Below are 18,315 nucleotides of genomic sequence, written 5' to 3' on the forward strand. Positions count from 1 at the left end.
CACTTCCCCTCTCTGAGACTTAGTTTTTCAGAGAATGGGAGTTTCATCACCTACCTTATGGGGTGGTTTTGGGGAGTAAGTGGGTAACCTCTGTAGAGTGCCATGCTTAGTACTTAGTGTGGAAAAGAGGGTGTTCCCTTTCATTCCCTCCTATCACATCTTTTCTAGCTGTTGAAATCCGGCCCCCACCCCCTCCCAGATGCATCTAGAAAGCCAGTGCCTGACCAGGCCTGGGTCTTCCTGAGCATGCAGAGTCTGACTGGTACAGCCTTTATTGCTTCTCCAGCATTTTCCAGAAGAATGGTGTCATTAGGGGATCACAGGGGATGGGGGGAGTAAAAAATAACATAAACAAACTGAACAGAAATGCAGGAGGGTGGTAAGAGGGTCTGAGATTGGGTGTTGAGGGCAGAGAGGTGGAAGACCTGGGGCAGTCAGTGCTTCTTAGCTTTCAGCCACCAGAGTGGAGAATTCTGCAGAAGAAAATGACAAAGGAAAGTGAGTCAGAGGCGGGGGTGCAAAAGAGACTGTTCACCTTACTGTGAGACCCTGGGTGGTGCTTTCTTTGGGGTCTTGCGTCTGCTGCAGGAGACCCAGAGAGTGAGTGTGAAAATGAATGAATGAATGAATAAATGAATGAATAGGCAGGTGAGTGACGTGAGGTGGAAAATGATGGGCCTACTGTATCTTTTGCTTCATCATGTCATATCACATGCAAAAGTATTAATAATAACTACAATAATCATAGCAATAATAATAATAGTTTTCTGAATGCTTATCATATTCCTGGCACTATTCGAAATACTTTATAGGCAATATCTTATTTGCCTCAGACAATAATCCTATCTGGTGCATTTTATCATTGTTCCTATTCTAGGGATGAAGAAACTGAGGTTCAGGGTCGAGCAATATTTCTGGACTTTTCTGCTGCTTTTCTCCCCAGGAGAGGAGAGAGGACAAGGAATTTGCTGCCACTACGTGTCTCTGAGATGCCATGTCCCAGCTACTGGGGAGTGGAGGTTCTCAGGCAAGTCCCCACTGCCCTAGAAAATGCAGTGTTGTCTCGGCCAGGAATGGTGGCTCATGCGTGTAATTCCAGCACTTTAGGAGGCTGAGGCAGGTGGATCACCTGAGGTCAGGAGTTTGAGACCAGTCTGGCCAACATGGTGAAACCCTGTCTCTACTAAAAATGCAAAAATTAGCTGGGCATGGTGACACATGCCTGTAATTCCAGCTACTCAGGAGGCTGAGGCAGGAGAATTGCTTGAACCCAGGATGTAGAGGTTACACTGAGCAGAGATGGCACCACTGCACTCCAGCCTGGGCAACAGAGTGAGACTCCATCTCAAAAAAAAAAGGAAAAAGGAAATTGCAGTGTTGTGATGTGGGGAGAGCACAGCCTGGGGATTGAAAGTTAGGGGTTCCAGGCCTAGTCTGGCCCTATTTGCTGGAAAGTGTATCTCTCTGGGTTTCAGTTCTCTCATCCATCAGTGGAGTGAGGAGAAGGGCTGGTAATGATTCCTTGGGAGAGACAAATAAAAATCTCATTGTGAAATGGCTTCAAAAAGGCCACAAAAAGTATCTGGGACTCATCTGAGGTGAGCTGCATCCTCCCTGGAGTTTGTATGAAAGACAAATGTAAAAACTCCCCTATGCAATTTCTTGGTTTTCATCACTGTACTATGGTTATGTAAAATATCAACATCAGGGGAGCTGGGTGAAAGGGTTACAGGGCTTTCTGCACCATTACTGCAGTTCTTCTGTAAATCCACAATGGTTTCAAAATAAAAAAGGGAAAACACACACATACAACCAAACCAACACATGCCATGTTGTAGAAATAACCCGGCACTGCCCCTGGCCAGATGAAGGGACTCAGACCTGGGCGCCTCACCTTTCCGAGGTTTGACTTAGGAAATAGACACCACCCTCTCCCGTCCCCAAGCTGTCCCCTAGGATAGGAAAGGTGGGTGACCCGGATATGGGGATGCAAGGTGGGAGAGGGTGAGCGTCCACCAGCTGGTCTGGAAACCCCCAGGCTCTCTGGCCGAGTGGTAACAGCAGTGCCAAGGATGGAGTCTCAAATAGATACCAAAACCACAAACACTCATATGGAATCCCTCCCATAGGGCAGGCACCAAAGTGCTTGCTTTCTCAGCCAGGAGCCTGTGATCTTCCAGGACCTAGGTGGGACAGGTGGTTCTTTTGAGAGGTCTTTTATTAGTAGTACTTTTATTAATTATAGATAGTAACTAACATTTATTGAATGCCAATGTCGGAAGCATTTTGCATGTAATATCGCATTGAATTCTCATGACTACTCCATGGGAGACACACCTTTGTCTGCATTTTACAGATGGGAAGCTGAGGCTCAAAATTAAGTAGCTTGACCATGGCCACACGGCAGACATGATTCATGCTAGAAATGCTCTGAGGCTTCTTTCTTCTCCCCAGTAGTTTCCAACCTACTTTGACCTAGGTATAGAGTGACACGTGTCCCAGCTCAGATATCACCATCCCATCGCATTTGTCCTCTTTTATTGACTTCATAGTCCTTGGCGCTCTCTGAAATAATCTTATTTATGCACTTATTTTTGTCAGTCTCCCCCTGCTAGAATGTAAACTCTAGAGGGCAGGGGAGCCTCTCTGTTTTTCACTGCTCTCCTGGCAGCCAGAGTGTTTCTGGCATACAGTAGGTGCTCATAAATAAACACTGGGTGGATGGATAGAGGGATGGATGGATGGACAGAGGAAGGGAAAGAGGGAGGGATGGATGGAGGGGTAGATGGATGGATGGAGGAAGGGTGGGATGGATGGATTAGGAATGGATGGATAGAGGGATGGAGGGAGGGATAGAAGGAGGAATAGATGATGGTTGGATGGATGGATGGAGGAGATGGGTCATGAGTCCTGGATGGATGGATGACATGGGTCATGAGTCCTTCTTAGGGTTCACAAGTTCTGACTTACACCATATAATTGACACAACAGTCTAAGAGAATTCTAATTTTATAGATGGGAACATGGAGGCTGGAAGGTGAGGTGTCAGGGCTATGTGGAAAACAAGAGGCAGAGTGCAGTCTCAGCTTCCTGCAACCTACGACTCCCGGATTCAAGTGATTCTCCTGCCTCAGCCTCCCTCCCGAGTAGCTGGGATTACAGGCGCCCACCACCACGCCCAGCTAATTTTTATATTTTTAGTGGGGTTTCACCATGTTGGCCAGGCTGGTCTCGAACTGCTGACCTCAGGTGATCCACCAGCCTCGGCCTCCCAAAGTTCTGGGATTACAGGCCTGAGCCACCGTGCCCGGCCAAGTCAGGCATTTTGGAGCCAGACTTTGGGAAATACTTTGGAGCTGTCTGGTTTTTGAAAGCCCCTTAAACCAGCCCCACTGCCCACCCTGCAATCTGCTCTGAAGCAGTTAGGACGTCACAGTAGCCACATGCCCTGGCTTTCTGCAGAGAACACAGAATTCTAATTTTATCTCCTCAGAACCTTGAACAGGGAACTTTGTAGATAAATCGAGGGCAGAAGCCACCTCTTCCGTGACTTTCGTATCTGCCTCAGGGCTGAGCTCTTGGGAGCCAGGCAATTAACTAACAGGTCTCCTAGCCACACACCTCCTCTAAAATGCTCGGGTCTGTCCTTAAAGAGAAACAAATGACCACACAAAGATCCAGGAAAGTCTAGGTCAGTTGAATTGGCTGTAGGTGGGATTCCAGGATGGGGAATGGAGCTTTGCATGATCGAGTTCTAGTCTTGACTTTGCCATCTGGATAAGACATCCATGCTGTCCCTGGATAAAATGCCTCATCCTCCCTGGTCTTGGTTTTCTTACAGGTGAGTGTCAGGTGTAGAAGACGCCTTTCTGACTGTCACATGGTGTTTGAAGCAAGCAAGCTGGGGTTAACTTCCAGCTCCCATTTCTTCTTTCTGTGACCTTCAACTAGATACTTAAGGAACTAGATACATGAGCTCATGACAGTACCTAGGTTCCTTCAGGCGTTCAGAGCAACCAGCCCTAAAGCTCTTGGTCACAGGCCTGATGCGTGGCAAGCTCTCGGTATCTGGCAGTGTTGCAACCAAGGTGTTTCTACACCTCAAGCCGCTTTGACACCAAGGCTATAAGTGCCTGGCTGCTGCCTGGCAAGAAGCGGGGGCTCTAAATGGTACTGCCACTGGTATTTGTTAACATTCTTGTTGTTCTTGTTGCCATTGTTTATCTCCATTATCCCAGCATTTCCTGCCTCCACCCTGGCGCCTACCTGTAACCCTCCAGCAACCCTGGGCCTAAGTCTGAAACTTGTTCTGTCACTACCTGGATAGGTGGCCATCCATCACTACTTTAGCTCTCTCAGCCTCAGTTTTCTCATCTGTAAAGTGGGTATAACAATGCCTGCTGGCATGACTATTAGAAAGACCAGAGAGGGTCATTTCCCTGGCACATAGCAACTGGCTTACAAGCGTTAGTTTCACCTCTGTGGATCTCGCCAGCACAAGAGACACGGGTTGGGGCTTTGACATAACATTAACCACAAAAATCCTGAAACTAAGCAGAACAAGGAAGATATAAACAAAGGACACGGAGAGCCTGAAGAGCAACCAGCTGACCTGGTACGAGTTTCCAACTCATCTATCCCAGCAGAGCCAGCATCCCATCTCTGCCACACCCATCCGTGACAACTAGTTTCCGATCCTCAGTTTCTCAATTAAATGCGGATACAGAGACTATCTCCTTATAGGGTTATGGTAAGGGGTCCATGAGATAATGGAGAAGGAGAGCCTAGCACAGTGCCTGGCACACAGTGGGAATGCGAAGAAATCAACTCTTAATGTTGACAGGTAGGAAAGACAATGTTCCTTTGGAGGCATCCAGAATGTTCATTCTCTTCTAAGACTTGCCAGTATGGCATTACCTTTGCAGTCTAAAACCTCGCCCAAGACCCCCTGGGGCCAGTTCCCAGATGTCATCATTGTCCAATCAGAAAGAGACAAAGGAGGCAGAAGGTGGGGACAGGTGTGGGAGGGAGGCAGCAGAGCGAGGATCAGAGGACTGGAGGATTCTGTTTTTTTCTTTCCCTTAGGAAACTGAAATTAGCCTAATTAGGTCTGCCCCAGTCAGAGGCCGTGGGGATTGGACGAATTTAGAAGCTATTGACAGGTGAGACCAGCTCACACTGATAGCCCACAGTGAAACTGAGACGGCCATTGAGTCAGCGGCTGGAAGGCTCTTTCCCTCCCTCTGTCGTGATGATGACCAGGATGAAGGAGCCGGTCTCCTGGTTTATCACCTCGCCTCTAAATAGCTCCCAGGCTAGGTTTCTTATAAATTAGTATTGCAAGCAAGGATCACCTTCCCATCCCAGAGAACTGGGAGGCAGGGTCACTCCGGGCCAAGCCAGACAGCCGCAAGGAGGCCGCGTCAACAGTTCTGGGGCTCGCTCTGTGCCAGGCACCGCGCGGTGTGTTATTCCATTTCATCCTTGTCGGCTTTCTTATCTTCATTTTTTTCAGGGAAACTGAGGCTGAGTGTCACTCAGCTAGGAAGATTCTAACAGGTGTGGTTGAGGCCAGGGTGTTTCTCTTCCTCAAGGGTTGGTGTTAAATGGCCCTGCATTCTGACTCCAGCTGCAACCCCCAGAGGCAGAAGGAGAGGGATACATGGAGAGGGAATGTCTTTTTTCACCCTAGCAGCTGCTCCCTTTTGCAGGAGGCCAGTTATATAAGGAAGGCTGCTTCCTCTCCCCTTGCTAAATCTTTTCTAGAGCAGCATAAGGCCAGAGCTAGGGAACGTCCACATGGGAATAAAAGGAGCAGATTGTTAAGCACAGAAGCCATTTATAAACTAAAACGTCTCAGCTCAGCTTAAGGGAGGGAGTGGTGAAGTCAGGAGACGCGGGTCCCGTTGGGCCAAGGACTTCCTATGTGACTTTGGCACTTACTGTCTACGGGGCCTCAATTTTCACGTCTCTCAGTGGGTATCACAGTGTCCCCTAGACCTCACTGAGCTGGTACCAGGGTGCAGTGAGATGGGCAAAGCGCTGTGCACCTCCAGGCTCCGCCTCCTGGCCTTGATATACACATCTTGCCCTGCTTGGAAATCAAATCCCCGTAGTGGCCAGAGGGCTGGAATGACAGGGAGATCGGCAAATTCTCCTTCTATCCCTCTCACTTTTCTGCTGCATTAGACTCAGTTTCCTTTCTGTTGAGGATTCCACCACTTTCAAAAGGTTTTAGGTGTCTTACGAGCAAAGCATTCCCATAAAATAAGCAGAAAGGAGTCATTTCTAGAACATTCCCTTCATTTGAGCAACAACCCTGTAAGGTGAGTGTTTTCCTCCCCACTTTCCAGACGTAGGGATGGAAGTCCTGAGAGACGAAAAGATACAGCCATTCCCACTGCGGGTCTCCAGCATTTGGCTTGCTAATTTCTGCCTGACTCAGGTGCTCCAGCCCAAGGCCTTAGGCTACCACTCCACCTCTCAAGGTAAATAGGCTACTTAAGGATGAAAAAGAACAGATTTTCCCAGAGGGAGGCAGAAAAGGCAAATTCCTCCAGGCGTGTGAGTGAGTGGCGGGGGCTGCAAGGTTAGGCAGTAATGACGATGGCATTTTTCAGAAACAGAAGCAAAATGCAAACCCCAGACTCTTGAGATACACTGAAAGCAGAGGACAGGGGATCCATCACGAGGAATGGGTTTCAGAAAGGACATAGCTAGGGCTGTGTGCATGCATGTGTGCACATGGGGCGTGAGGATCTTCTCTGCAGCAAGATATTAGAAGTCAAGGTTTGAAGAGGGCCCTGATGCTTCGTAGCAAGTTGCTCTGCCTCCCTGGGCCTCAGTTTCCTTGTCTGTACCCATAATAAAGATATCTTGTAGAGCTGTCGGGAGGTTTGAATGAGCTAAAATAGGTCAGGCCTGTGTGCAGTATTTGGCTCACAGGAGGTGGGAATGGGTGCTCACGTCAATTCCTGTCGGGTCTGCACATCCTGCGGGGGCAGGCACTGAATGTGGAAGGCCCGGGCTGGGGACACATTCCCATGTGAAGCAGGATGACAGAGGGTCCTGGCTGGACCACCGAGCCTCCATCCTAGCTCTGCTACAGAAAGACCCTGGGCCACTTCTTGCAATGCCTCAGTTTCTTCACTTGCAAAATGGGGATAGTGGCGGCATCTACTTCCTAGGATTAGCGAGAGGCAGTGGTTCTCGAAGTGTGGTTTGCCAGATCATTAGCACCGTCTGCTAGCTTGTTAGGAATGCAAAAGTGTGGGTCCCGCCCAAGGAATCAGACACTCCTGGGGCCTGGAACAGCCATCTGTGTTGCCAGAGGCCTCCAGGTGATGCTGACAGCCGCTCCCAGTTGGAGACCTGTTGTGAAGGTGAAGCACTTGAAAAGGCACCTGCCACATAGCCCGTCGTGTCTGTCTGCTTTTTGTGCCTGGGCTTTGCAACAGCAGCTGCTTTAAAAAAAATTTTTTTTGGCACCCTTCACCTCTTTTTCTAGCTTCTCTTTCCTTTTCAGCCTTAACCTCCGCCCCCCGCCCCCATCTCAGCTCTGCACCAGCCTTTCAGGGTGGCCTTTGAGAATCAATCAACCACATCTATAAAAGCCTTTGAGCTTCCTGGAAGAAGTTGCCCCAGAGACAGGAATGCAAAGGGTTATTATTAGAACTTTGTCTTCCTGACCCCTCCCTTCCATACAGGATCTTCAAGAACCTGGTAAATATCACTCACCTTTAGAAGGACGAACAGAGCTGGGAAAAGAGGCAGTCCCGGGTTTGGGGCTCCCCCAGCACCTGCTACAGACAGGTTCCCACAGATCCCCACCCTTGGCTTGCCAATCATCTCCCCCTACATACAGCAGTTATGCATCCTCATCACTGCACAGTGCAGCCCAGAGCTGGGCACGTGTTTCTTCATTCATTCAACCGATAAACTTTTCTTGTTCTCCCACTATGGGGCAGGCCCTAGTCTAGGTTCTGGGGTTAGATCTGAACAAAACAAAGTTGCTGCTCAGCAGACCTGACATCCTAGTGGAGGAGAAAGAAATAGGCAAGAAGTCAAATAAATAAAATCATCTTATGGCAAACTAAACTGAATGAATGAATGAATGAATGAATGAGTGAAGCGGGCAGCACAGGTCATGTGCTTCGGAGCGCAACAGATCTGACTTCAGATCTTGATCTCTTCTCTTCCTAGCCTAAAGAGTTTATGCAAGCCTTTAGCCTGTCTGAGCCTCAGTGTGCGCATCTATAAGATGGGAATCATAATAGTATACACTTCAATGATAGCTAGGAAGATTAAATGAGTGAAATGCTAAGCACAGTGCCTGGCACGTGTTGAGTGCTCAATGAAGTTAGATGCTATTGCCATCATCGTTCAAGGTCACACAGCTGAGCCTACCTAGTGAAGTGGTCCTCTGTGTACAGGTTAATCCACTGGGACATCTGTGAAATTCCAGAGCTGGAATGCACCCCCGCAATTGGCTAGTGATCTGCCCCATGGTTTTACAGACGAGGCACTTTTTGATCACAGGGGATCTGGGACTTGCCCCAGATCCCACCAGGAGTTGAAGGCATCTTCCAGCTCGTAGGTGGGGCTCAGGCCCTGTGGTCTTTAGGGGGAGCGACAGCAAAGCAGAGTATCTGAAACAGAACGTCCTGGGACCCCAAAAGGTTCTGCTTCCCAGCTTGCAGCCTATTAAGCATACTTGTACCCACGCTTCCTGCATTAGGGGGTTGGAAGTGAGGAAGGGGGCGTCTGCATCCTCCCACTTCAAAAGAGTGAGCTGTGGGGCCCCACTGCCTCAGGGTGGTCTGTGCTCATCGTTTATTTTATGTCCTACCTGTGAGCTCAATGGTGGCTACACAGGTGGGACTGGACCATGCTGTTGGGTTTGAATCCTGGCTCTGGCCCTCGCTGGCAGTGTGACCTTGCACTCCCTCCCTGGGGTGCTCTTTTCTACATCTGCACTTAACGTCTTCTGTCATCCCAAGGTCGAATGAGGTAACCGAGCCCAGCCCCAGGGTGGATGTACATGACATCCCCAGCTAATAATTCTTTCCTCCCATTGTTGGCAAAACAATCTTCTTGCCCCTTTCTGAATATACCCTAAACTTTCCAGCCTTGGCTGATGCCAACGCCTTGCCTGGACCCCACTCCCTCTGCCCCCCGTGGTCTGCAGCATAGCCTCCAAGTCTGCACAAAATGCCTGCTGCCTGCACCTCTGCCTCTGGCTGGCACTACCGCTCCTTTGTGTATATGTGTAGAGCTGCAAGCAATGTGCAGACGATAGAAACGACGTTGCATGGTGGGGCACGTTGGCTCACGCCTGTAATCCCAGCGCACTGGGAGGCCGAGATGGGTGGATCACCTGCGGTCAGGAGTTTGAGACCAGCCTGGCCAACATGGTGAAATCCCATTTCTACTAAAAATACAAAAATTAGCCTGGCATGGTGGTGTGTGCCTGTAATCCCAGCTACTCAAAGGCTGAGGCAGGAGAATTGCTTGAACCCAGGAGGCAAAGGTTGCAGGGGAGCCGAGATTGTGCCACTGCATTCCAGCCTGGGCGATAGAGAGGGACTATCTAAAAAAAAAAAAAAAAAAAAAAAGATGGCATTGCAGTTGCCATTTATTGAGCATTTACTATGTGTCGGGCACTGCAGGCCACATTCCCATGTTATAATGCCTAGTTTACAGATGAGGACGCTGGGGCTCAGGGCTAAAGAACAGCTGCTCAGGGGCACCCAGCCAGGAAACGGGCCTGAATTATTTTTACCTCCTCCATTGCCGGGCACAGAGTTGCCTCCTCCAGTCAACAGCTGCTGGATTTGTTAAGAGAGTTTAGTTGATGCTTTAAGATCTGAGTGTGGCAGAGAGGGAGGGGGAGGAGGAGGGAGGGAACTGGGCCAGGTCTGGCTTGGTTTTCCATGTAGGTTGTCTGTGAGCAGCCAGCCATGATGACCCGGCCCAGGGCTTCTGAGCTATGGCATATTGGCTGCAAATAAAAATGGAAGGCAGGTCTAGAGGCCTGGGTCAGGGTTCAGGTGGGAGCCAGGCCTTGGGGGTGGAGCTGTCTGAGAAGCAGATTGGTGGGGATGGGGTGAAGCCCCAGGAGTGGCCAAGCCAACGATATCTTTCTAGTACCCTCTGCTCCAGAAGCCCAAGGAGTGGCCAAGCCAACAATGCCTTTCCAATACCCTCGGCTCCACTCCTTTGAAGCCACCTCCCTCCTTCCCAGCCACAAGAAGGGTAGCTGGCATCACATGGCCAGGGGACCCCCTGCATTTGACCTTGATAGTGATTCTCCATTCTCATTACTGGCAGGAAACAAACAGGCAAAAAAAGAAATAAACAACAGCAACAAAAGTCCCATAACTCATACATGTACACCTGCTTTCATAACCCTTATACCTTTCCCAAAGCAATTTTGTTTTCACAGAAACTTAATTTTCACAACGAGCCCCAACAGGTCTCAGGAGGAGCTCATGCACCCCATTTGCCAGGCAAGGGAATGTAGGTGCGCAGAGGTGATGTGTTCAAGGTCACAGCTGGCAGGGGCAGAGAGGGAGCAGAGCATGGGGTCTGGGCTTACACTCAGGCAGCAGATGTTTATGAAGCTCCTGCTTTGTGTCAGGTATTGGCTAGATACTGGGGCTAGAAGGTTTAATGCAACCTATTTCCTAGGTTAAAAAAAATAGCTAACAAATACGTATATAGCATTTACTTAGTGCCAGGCACTATTCTAAGCACTTTACATATTAACACATTTAACCCTCATAACCACGCTATAAGAACTATCATTATCTTCAGTTCAGAGATGAGAACACGGAGGCCCAGAGTAGTTATCTAATTGTGTAAGTTCACACAGCTAGAAAGTGGTAGGGCTGGGATTTGAACCCAGAGAGCCTGGAGTCCAGAGGCCAAGCACCTACACACGGTTTTCTCTGAGACTAGCAGAAAAGCCTATCATGGAAGCAAATGGCAGCTTAGCATGCTGCAAAGACTCAAGACCCTGCTCCGCCACTGTGTCCTAGCCCTTTGTACTAGGCTAAGCACCGTCAATGTCCATTTGCCCACCTGTAAAATGGAGGTAATTCCCACAGAAGTCATAGTGCTAAGAGATGGCAATGCAGATGTGCTCTATGAGTGCCACACGGAGCCTAATGCAGAAGGAAGTGGATGGTGGCCACCGGCCTCTTGCTGGAGCTGAGATCGAAGCTTGCAAAGCAAGGCAGGACCAGGTCTTCCCTGTCCAAATTCCCTGTTGCTTTCTGGCTTACTGTTTTTCCTGGCTCTGCTGTGAGGTTAGAAGAGTATACTTGAATAAAGCCCTAACAGGTTTTGAGACTCGGGGTCATAGGACACCAGGACAAGATGCTGAGGAGGACAGGAGTTAGGAATTTCCATCCCTGGAATCTGAGAATGTGAGAGGCAGAGGATCCTTGGGGATTAGTCGGCCTTGTTTCCTTGGATTACAGATGGGAGACAGAGGCCCAGCGAATGAGAAACACTACCCAAGGTCGCAGAGCTTGGATCAGTATTCATGCAAAAGTGCAGGCAGAGTTCAGGAAAAAGTCCTAAATCCTCCTGCATCCCCTATCCAGCAGGAAAAAAGAGAATCTGCTCCTTTAGTTTTTTACATTAGGATAATACACCAGTTTCTCTTTGCCTGGAGTATGTGGCAGAGCTCTCAGATCTAATAGACTGCCTTTTTTCTTCTAATCTTGGGGAATGAAGGATCTCCATACCATCCCTTCCTTGTGACAGATGTAGCTGTCACAAACTTTTTGCATCCAACACCTCGAGATCCACAATATGCCCAGACCCCAGGTCACGGTTACTCACCGTCAACCCCAATTTTGCCATCTCCATCTTTGTCTCCAGCAGCCATCAGCGTCTTAGTTTCTTTAGCAGACAGGTCTCTGGCATCTGGGGAGAAGCCTTTTAGGATGAATCTGGAGGAGAAAAGGAAGAAAGCCGGTGAGGGAGTCCGGCCGAGGTGGCCTCACAGGTCACTGGATGGAGGGTGGGCTGGTGTCTGCGTGGGGAAAGGGGTGGCTGCACTAGGTAGCCTGGTTGGTGGCTATGCTGTCATGGGTGAGTATTCAGGGAAGGACAGGCTGTCCTTGGTGAAGGGTCGATCCCACTTCAGGGAGGGCACCTACATTGGTTAATTTTTTTTTTTTTTTACTCATCAAGCACAGACCTACATTCTATACATTGGTTAATTTATTCAACAAATATCTGCTAACAGCCATTTCTGTGTCAGGCCTATGCTGGGAAGGGGGGTCACAGTGGTGATCTTTGGAAGGCACTGGAAAAAATAAGGAGGTCATGTGCTCTGAGAGAGACCACACAGCGTAATGGGCACAATGAGAGAAGTGGAGGAGGGCGCTCAAAAGCTGTAACCACCCACCTAGGGTGAGGGGAGGAGTGGGAGGCTTCCTGGTGAAGGTGATGCCTGGAGGACAGGGGGAAGTCAGCCTCTGTGAGTATGAGTGTGTGTGTGTATGTGAGCGCGCACACACGTAAGTGTGCATGCATGTTGGATGTGAGTGGGTAGAATGTGAAGGTTCTAGACAGAAGGTACACTTGTGAGACAGTTTTAGGGGACAGACAGGATGGGTGGGCAGGTGCCTGCTTGAAAGGCCTCTTTTTTGACACCCACCCCTCTTCTTTTTTTGACAAACTCAAGGCTATCTTGGCCAGAAGGTGACATAAGGCAACCTGGGTCAGTAGACGTGGCTGGGTGGCCAGGGGGATTGTGGCGGGAGATGCTTTTGCAGATGGAGGCATACATTTTGTTAGCCACAGCCTTTTCCTTCTCTGCTTTTCTCCAAGGACCTCTGGACCCCTAAAGTTGGTTCTGCATCCCTGGCTTGCCCAGAAATTGCACCAGCCACACTGGTGCAGGAAGGCTGGGGTCTGCAGGACAGTGGAAAGTGTCTTAGACAAATGAAAATCAATGAGATACTTAAGTGAATGCTTTCTGCCCTGCCTGTGGTGTTAGGCAGCAAGAAAGACTGCCCCTTCATTTGTATTAAATTATTAAGTAGCATCATTCCATTAGCAATATTAAGTGGCTATAATTTAACCTAATTAGTTGCACTTTCAGCAGAGGTTTTACTCTTCCGAAGCAGCTGTGCCGGGAAGCCTTCTCCCCTGGCCCCCTGGGTCTGAGCCCTGCCTTCACGCACGGTTACTTTCTGTGAAGGGGGCAGAGCGAAAGGCACATCTGATGGACACTTGGGAGCCAGAGTCCCAGCCCCCACTCCTTTGTGCGAAGCCTCAGGCTGGGCGGCCCCTGCGGGCCTCTGCTTACCCCAGCTCATCCTCCTCGATGAAGCCACTTTTGTCCTTGTCCAGGATGTGAAACACCTTCTTCACGTCATCTGCGCTCTTTTTCTTCAGGCCGACCATTTGAAAGAACTTTTTGTGGTCGAAGGAGTCGGCAGCTGTGTTGGGAAGAGTGGGGTCAAACAAGGACCAAGAGGGGCAGCAGGGAAGGGTGGGAGAATGGGGGACGTCGAGGCATTTGTTGATGGATTCCCACATGCCAGTCGTGGGGAAATGAGAGATACCCACCCCCATTGGAGGGCTGAGGAAGCCCGGGCAAGGGAGGATGTCCTGTCCAAGGTCACACGGCTGGGAGTGGAAGAGATGTGTTCACACCCAGACCTCCCTGGCTCTCAAGCTGGCCCCCACACCCCGCCTCCACTGCACCCATTGCTGATGATGGGAGTAGCACCTAAGAACCAAAGACTTTTGTTCTTCTGAGAACCTTGTGTCCATGAAGCCTTCTGGGTGCCAGTTGGTTGGGAGTGGGCTGGGATATTGAAGGTGGCATGAACGTGGTAGCGGGAGGAGGGGGAGGAGGGTTGACCTTCTTTCTTGGCCTCAGACTATGTCGCCAGAAAATTGACATAAAAAGGACAAGTTTCTCTCAAGGTCACACAGTGGGAGGAGGAGGGGCAGACCCAGAAGTCCTGGCTCTGCGCAGAAATTCATTTTGGAGGCTGTGGGAAGGGGGTATTGGGAGGCTCGCAAGAATTACCCAGTTAAGTTTCTTCCCAGATGGGCTTCAGGTGAAGGGGGTGGGTTTCCCAGGACCCTGGGAGGGTGGCTTGTGCACAGGGAAGGAGGTGCAAAGCAGAAAGAAATGGTGGTCCTTTTCAGCCTGCAATTTTCTATGTCTTGGGGTCCTCTTTTAGAACACCTGGGGAAGGGTACAAGTTTTGATCATGTACCCTGTGTGTAGGGGACGGCTGTTGAAGTCATGTTCTCTTCCCCTCAGCACTGGGCTAGAGGCAAGGAAAGTTGCCCTGTCCACCTCCAACACTAGGCTGAGCGACCCAGTTCTAGTACCCCTTCTGCCCAGCTAGGTGACCTTGGGCAAGTGTCTGTCCTCTCCAAGCCAGTTGCCTGATTTCCCCATCTGGGTGACACGGGAGGAGGAAGGTGAGCATCTAAGCGCTGAAGTCCCTGGCAGCTCTGGCGGCTCAGAGCGTTGAGACTGCCAGTTCCCCTCCCCGGCCTGCCTAAGGAGGCTGGAGGTTTGAGGCGCTGAGGATGCCCCGTGCAGGATTGGGCAGAGCAGCGCACCGGCTCCAGAAGGTCACCTCACCCGCAGGTCCGTTGCTGAACCCCAGTAAGGGAACTAGGACACTCAGGGGGCCAGCAATGGCTACCGCCTGGCGGGAAAAGTGCTGTCCAGAATGAGGGTCCAGGAAAGGGGTCGCTTGGAAAGTAGGATGCGTCCTCTCCACGTGCCTTAAACAAGACGTCTGGAGAGCGCATACAAGAACCCTGGAGGTCTCTCCTCCGACCCTGGTCTTCGTCCTTTGTCCCGGACCCTGAGTCCTCCCAGCGTGGCCACCCGGTCTTCGGCACCCTCAAGTTTCTGTTACTTGGGCAGGGCGCCCGCTTCCCCGCCCGCTCCCCGCGCCAAGTCCGGCCCGGACAGAGTTTGGGAACTGCCAAGGACGACCCCGCCCCGACCCCGCCGGCGGCCCGGCGGGAAGCCTGGGCAGAAGCGCGCTGGGGAGGACCCGCCGCGGGCCCGAGGAGTGCAGGGGTGCGGGCGGTGGAGGGAGAGGGATGGGGAGGGGAGCGCGCTGCTCACCGCTAAAGGCTCCCACCGCCTTCTTGATGTCCTCAGCGTTGAGCAAGTCTGTCATCGACATCCTGCAACTGTTTGAGCGGGCAGAGCAAGTGCGAAAAGATTAAAAAGTGCTTTTCTCATCATTTCTGCTCATATGACCAGAGCTGCAGTGCTGCGCGCCGGGCGCACGCCCGCCGGGCCTGGCATGGCGCCAGGGGCCCGGGCTCTGAGCGCAGCGGGAGAGGCTCAGTCCAGCCGCGCGGCTGAGCAGCGTGGGCCATGGGCAGGAGGGCGCGCGGACCTGCTCAGGCTCCTGCACCGCCAGGCCGGGGGTCTTCGGGATCCCAGGGGCTGCGGCCAGGACACGAGGGGAGGGGGCTACCTCTGGGATTTAGGGGGCACTGGCATCACCAGCGGGGTCTGGAAGTCCACCTGCCATCCAGGGCACGCAGGAAGTGCGGGATCTCCGATTTTGGCACCTCAGAGGATGTTCTGCCGCTTGGGGGAAGATCTTGAACCCTCAGGGGCCAGCCTGCACCCCGGGACCCCTAGACCCTGCTCCCTTTCTCTCTCCACTCCTACCTCAGCCTCTGCTCTGGTCTGTCCTGGATGCAAATTTATGCTGCAAAATCTGAGCTCTGAGATGGTGAAACCTGACCCGACAGACTCAGGGAGGAGGTGGCAGGGACGGGGATCGGCGGGAGTTGCTGGGTCCTCATCCCACATCTGGCCAGGGATGCACATTCTAGAACCTGATTTAAATTTTTATTTTTTAATTTTTTGCTGGCTTGATTTTTCAAAGAACAATTCTCAGATCTCTTGCTTTACTGGTCTCCTGGGCCCTGGGGTCGTGGGTCCGGAATCCCACCGCTCCCATAAACTTTTCTGGGCAGAGTAGGTTGGGGGAGGCTAGTTGGAATTGCTATGCTCCCTCCCAGAAAGCCCCAGATATGTTTGGAAGGAGGATAGCACCTTCAGACCACGCTATCTAGACAATGTAAGCAGGCATAGGGGTCGGAACTTCACCTCTGGAATATGTCATGTTGCTTGTCTTTATGCAGCCAGAGACCAGTTGTGTTCTTCCCCAGGGTTCCCAAAGTTTCAAGCTGCAATCAGCTGCTTCTAGAGTGTGTGAGCACTGAACTGGGAGTCAGGAGGCCTAAGTTCTAAATCCTGGGCTGCACTAAGTCCCTGGGTGACCTTGGGTTGTGACCTTTGCTGGGCTTGTCTCTCTGATGTGTTGATGTCAGTGGTCCCTTGTAGTGGACCTGGGAACTCCAACTTAAGGTATGAGCAGGTAGGCAGGGCCTGGGGCTGTGATTGCCCTTGGTGGTGTGGACCAGGGAGAGTGGCTGTCCAGCTGCCCAGTAGCTCAAATTCCCTGACATTCACTGTCAACACTGTCTCCTGCAGCTCAGCCATGGATGGCTGCCCTTCCTGGAAACCTTAGGACGCCACGGCTGGCTCCAGCTGCCCCCTCCCTGTGAGTCAGCTCCTTCAGGCCACAGCCTGCCAGTGGCTTCCAAGGCACCCAGGCTACAGCTCCTGACCTGATGCCTCTTGGCTCCAGGACTTCCCAGGACCCCTCAGCTGCCCTGGCTCCTGCTGATACTGCTGTCACCTCTGTACCTTGTCCCCAACTGAGCTGCTGACTCAGACACCCTGGGCTCCTCTGCTATCATGTCAACTCCCAGGCTCTGCTCACTCCAGGGGCCTAGTTGGAGAACTGATTTCCCCAGCTGAAGGATCCTTCAGCTATGCCAGTGGAGAAACTGAGGCAGCAGAGAGTCCCTGAGTGGCTGAAGGACACATGGCGAAACAATAGTGAGCAGGGCCCACCCCTGGGCTCACTCATGTGGAGTTCAGTGACCCTCTGTGTGATCCTCCCTGATCACCAGCTCCATCAGGTCCCACACATCTCAGCCACACACTGGCTCCTGGTGAGCCCCTAAGCAGTGACCCTGTGACAAAGGCTGGAGCCTCGACAGGAGCCCAGTATTCCTCTGTCTCCTTTCTCTATCTCTGCCTGCTGCTGAGTTCTCCCATCAACTTGACACCCCCTCCTGAGCTGAGTCCTCCCAGCCACAGCACCAATGTCATTAGGTCAGCCCATCAGCCCTCAGTAGTCCTCCTCCTGCCTCCTCTGCCCTCTGGGTCCCCTTTGATGGCATCACCAGATGTCTGGCTCCACCCTGGGGAATCTGAGACCCAGCCACCAGGGAAGGGGGAGGGGTTTGCCCCAGGCCACACCAGGAGTCTGGGTGGAGGAGCAGGATTGGGTACTCTCAGCCTTGCACTCCCCAGCTGCCTTGCTTCCAGCACCCCCTGGGTCACTAGGGACAGGGAGATGTGGCTATCCCTTCCAGCTGTCTCATCCAGCTGCATCCCTTTATCCTCTAACCTCGGTCACTGCCACTCACCTCAGGTGGGGGTGGAGGGCTGAAGCCTGCACTGAAAGGCTGGGCTGGTGGGAGATCCTGTCAGGAAGTGAGCCTGGTGGTGGGATTGCCACCTATATAGGCTTCTGCTCTGGCTATTTTGGGAGGTGGCACTCCCGGCAGCCCCTGGCCCCCTCCCCTTCCGGTGTCAGGTACTCCCCAACCACGGTGCTGGGTGTCTGTATCACATTCGGCCTCCCTGGACCCATCAGGACAGGCCTATTAATAACTCTTGGCCCCTGCTTCCCTCCAGCACCCAAAATTGAGGCCCAGGCAGGGCTTGCCTCTTCCATGAAGCCTTCCGTGACCACTATAGATGGCAGCCATGTTTCCTTCCTCCAAATCCTGCCAGGAAAGGAAAAGAAACAGCAAGGAAAAGAATGAAACAAGAATTGTCCTCTGTGCATGGGGCTGGGTCCCATTCTTAGGCTTACACGATCTCTCACTCCAGTCTTGCCAGGTACACGTGGCTGCTCTCGAACATAAGTGACCTGCTGCTCAAAACCATGGGCCTGGGGCTGGGAGCAGACTCAGCACTTCTGTGTGAGGATCTAGTGCCTGGTAGGAGGAGATGTTCTGCAGATTCTCAGCCAAGTGGCTTTCTCTGTCTGTTTCAGTCTTTCCATCTGTAAAATGAGCTCAATCCAAGGTAAACTGTGCTCTCTAGATGCACTAGGGCCAGGGGAAAATGGACCCCCTGAAATTGTATACAAAATATCACATGCACATGACATTTTGAGCATGAAGTCCCTAGCCAGGTGTGGTGGCACA

The 18,315-nt window shown here is 51.6% G+C and overlaps 1 protein-coding gene across 3 annotated transcripts; it reads right to left on the reverse strand.

Moving 5' to 3' along the window:
* Nucleotides 1-254: 254 nt before the first annotated feature.
* Nucleotides 255-17,595, reverse strand: PVALB (parvalbumin). 3 transcript variants are annotated; one of them, XM_002743736.6, is made up of 5 exons: nucleotides 17,527-17,595; nucleotides 15,128-15,195; nucleotides 13,328-13,460; nucleotides 11,851-11,960; nucleotides 255-473 (listed from the first exon to the last, which is right to left on the reverse strand). In XM_002743736.6, exons 2-5 carry the CDS (start codon nucleotides 15,186-15,188, stop codon nucleotides 445-447), a joined length of 333 nt encoding a protein of 110 aa, XP_002743782.1. In that variant the 5' UTR covers nucleotides 15,189-15,195; nucleotides 17,527-17,595; the 3' UTR covers nucleotides 255-444. The 3 variants fall into 3 exon arrangements, with proteins under 3 accessions (XP_002743782.1, XP_009008479.1, XP_009008484.1); XM_009010231.4 differs by having other exon boundaries at nucleotides 15,689-17,595; XM_009010236.4 differs by lacking the exon at nucleotides 17,527-17,595 and adding an exon at nucleotides 15,539-15,698.
* Between the last annotated feature and the right edge of the window lie 720 nt (nucleotides 17,596-18,315).

The sequence above is a fragment of the Callithrix jacchus genome, chromosome 1, assembly GCF_049354715.1.
Source record: "Callithrix jacchus isolate 240 chromosome 1, calJac240_pri, whole genome shotgun sequence".
In the NCBI taxonomy this organism is placed as follows: Eukaryota; Metazoa; Chordata; class Mammalia; order Primates; family Cebidae; genus Callithrix; species Callithrix jacchus.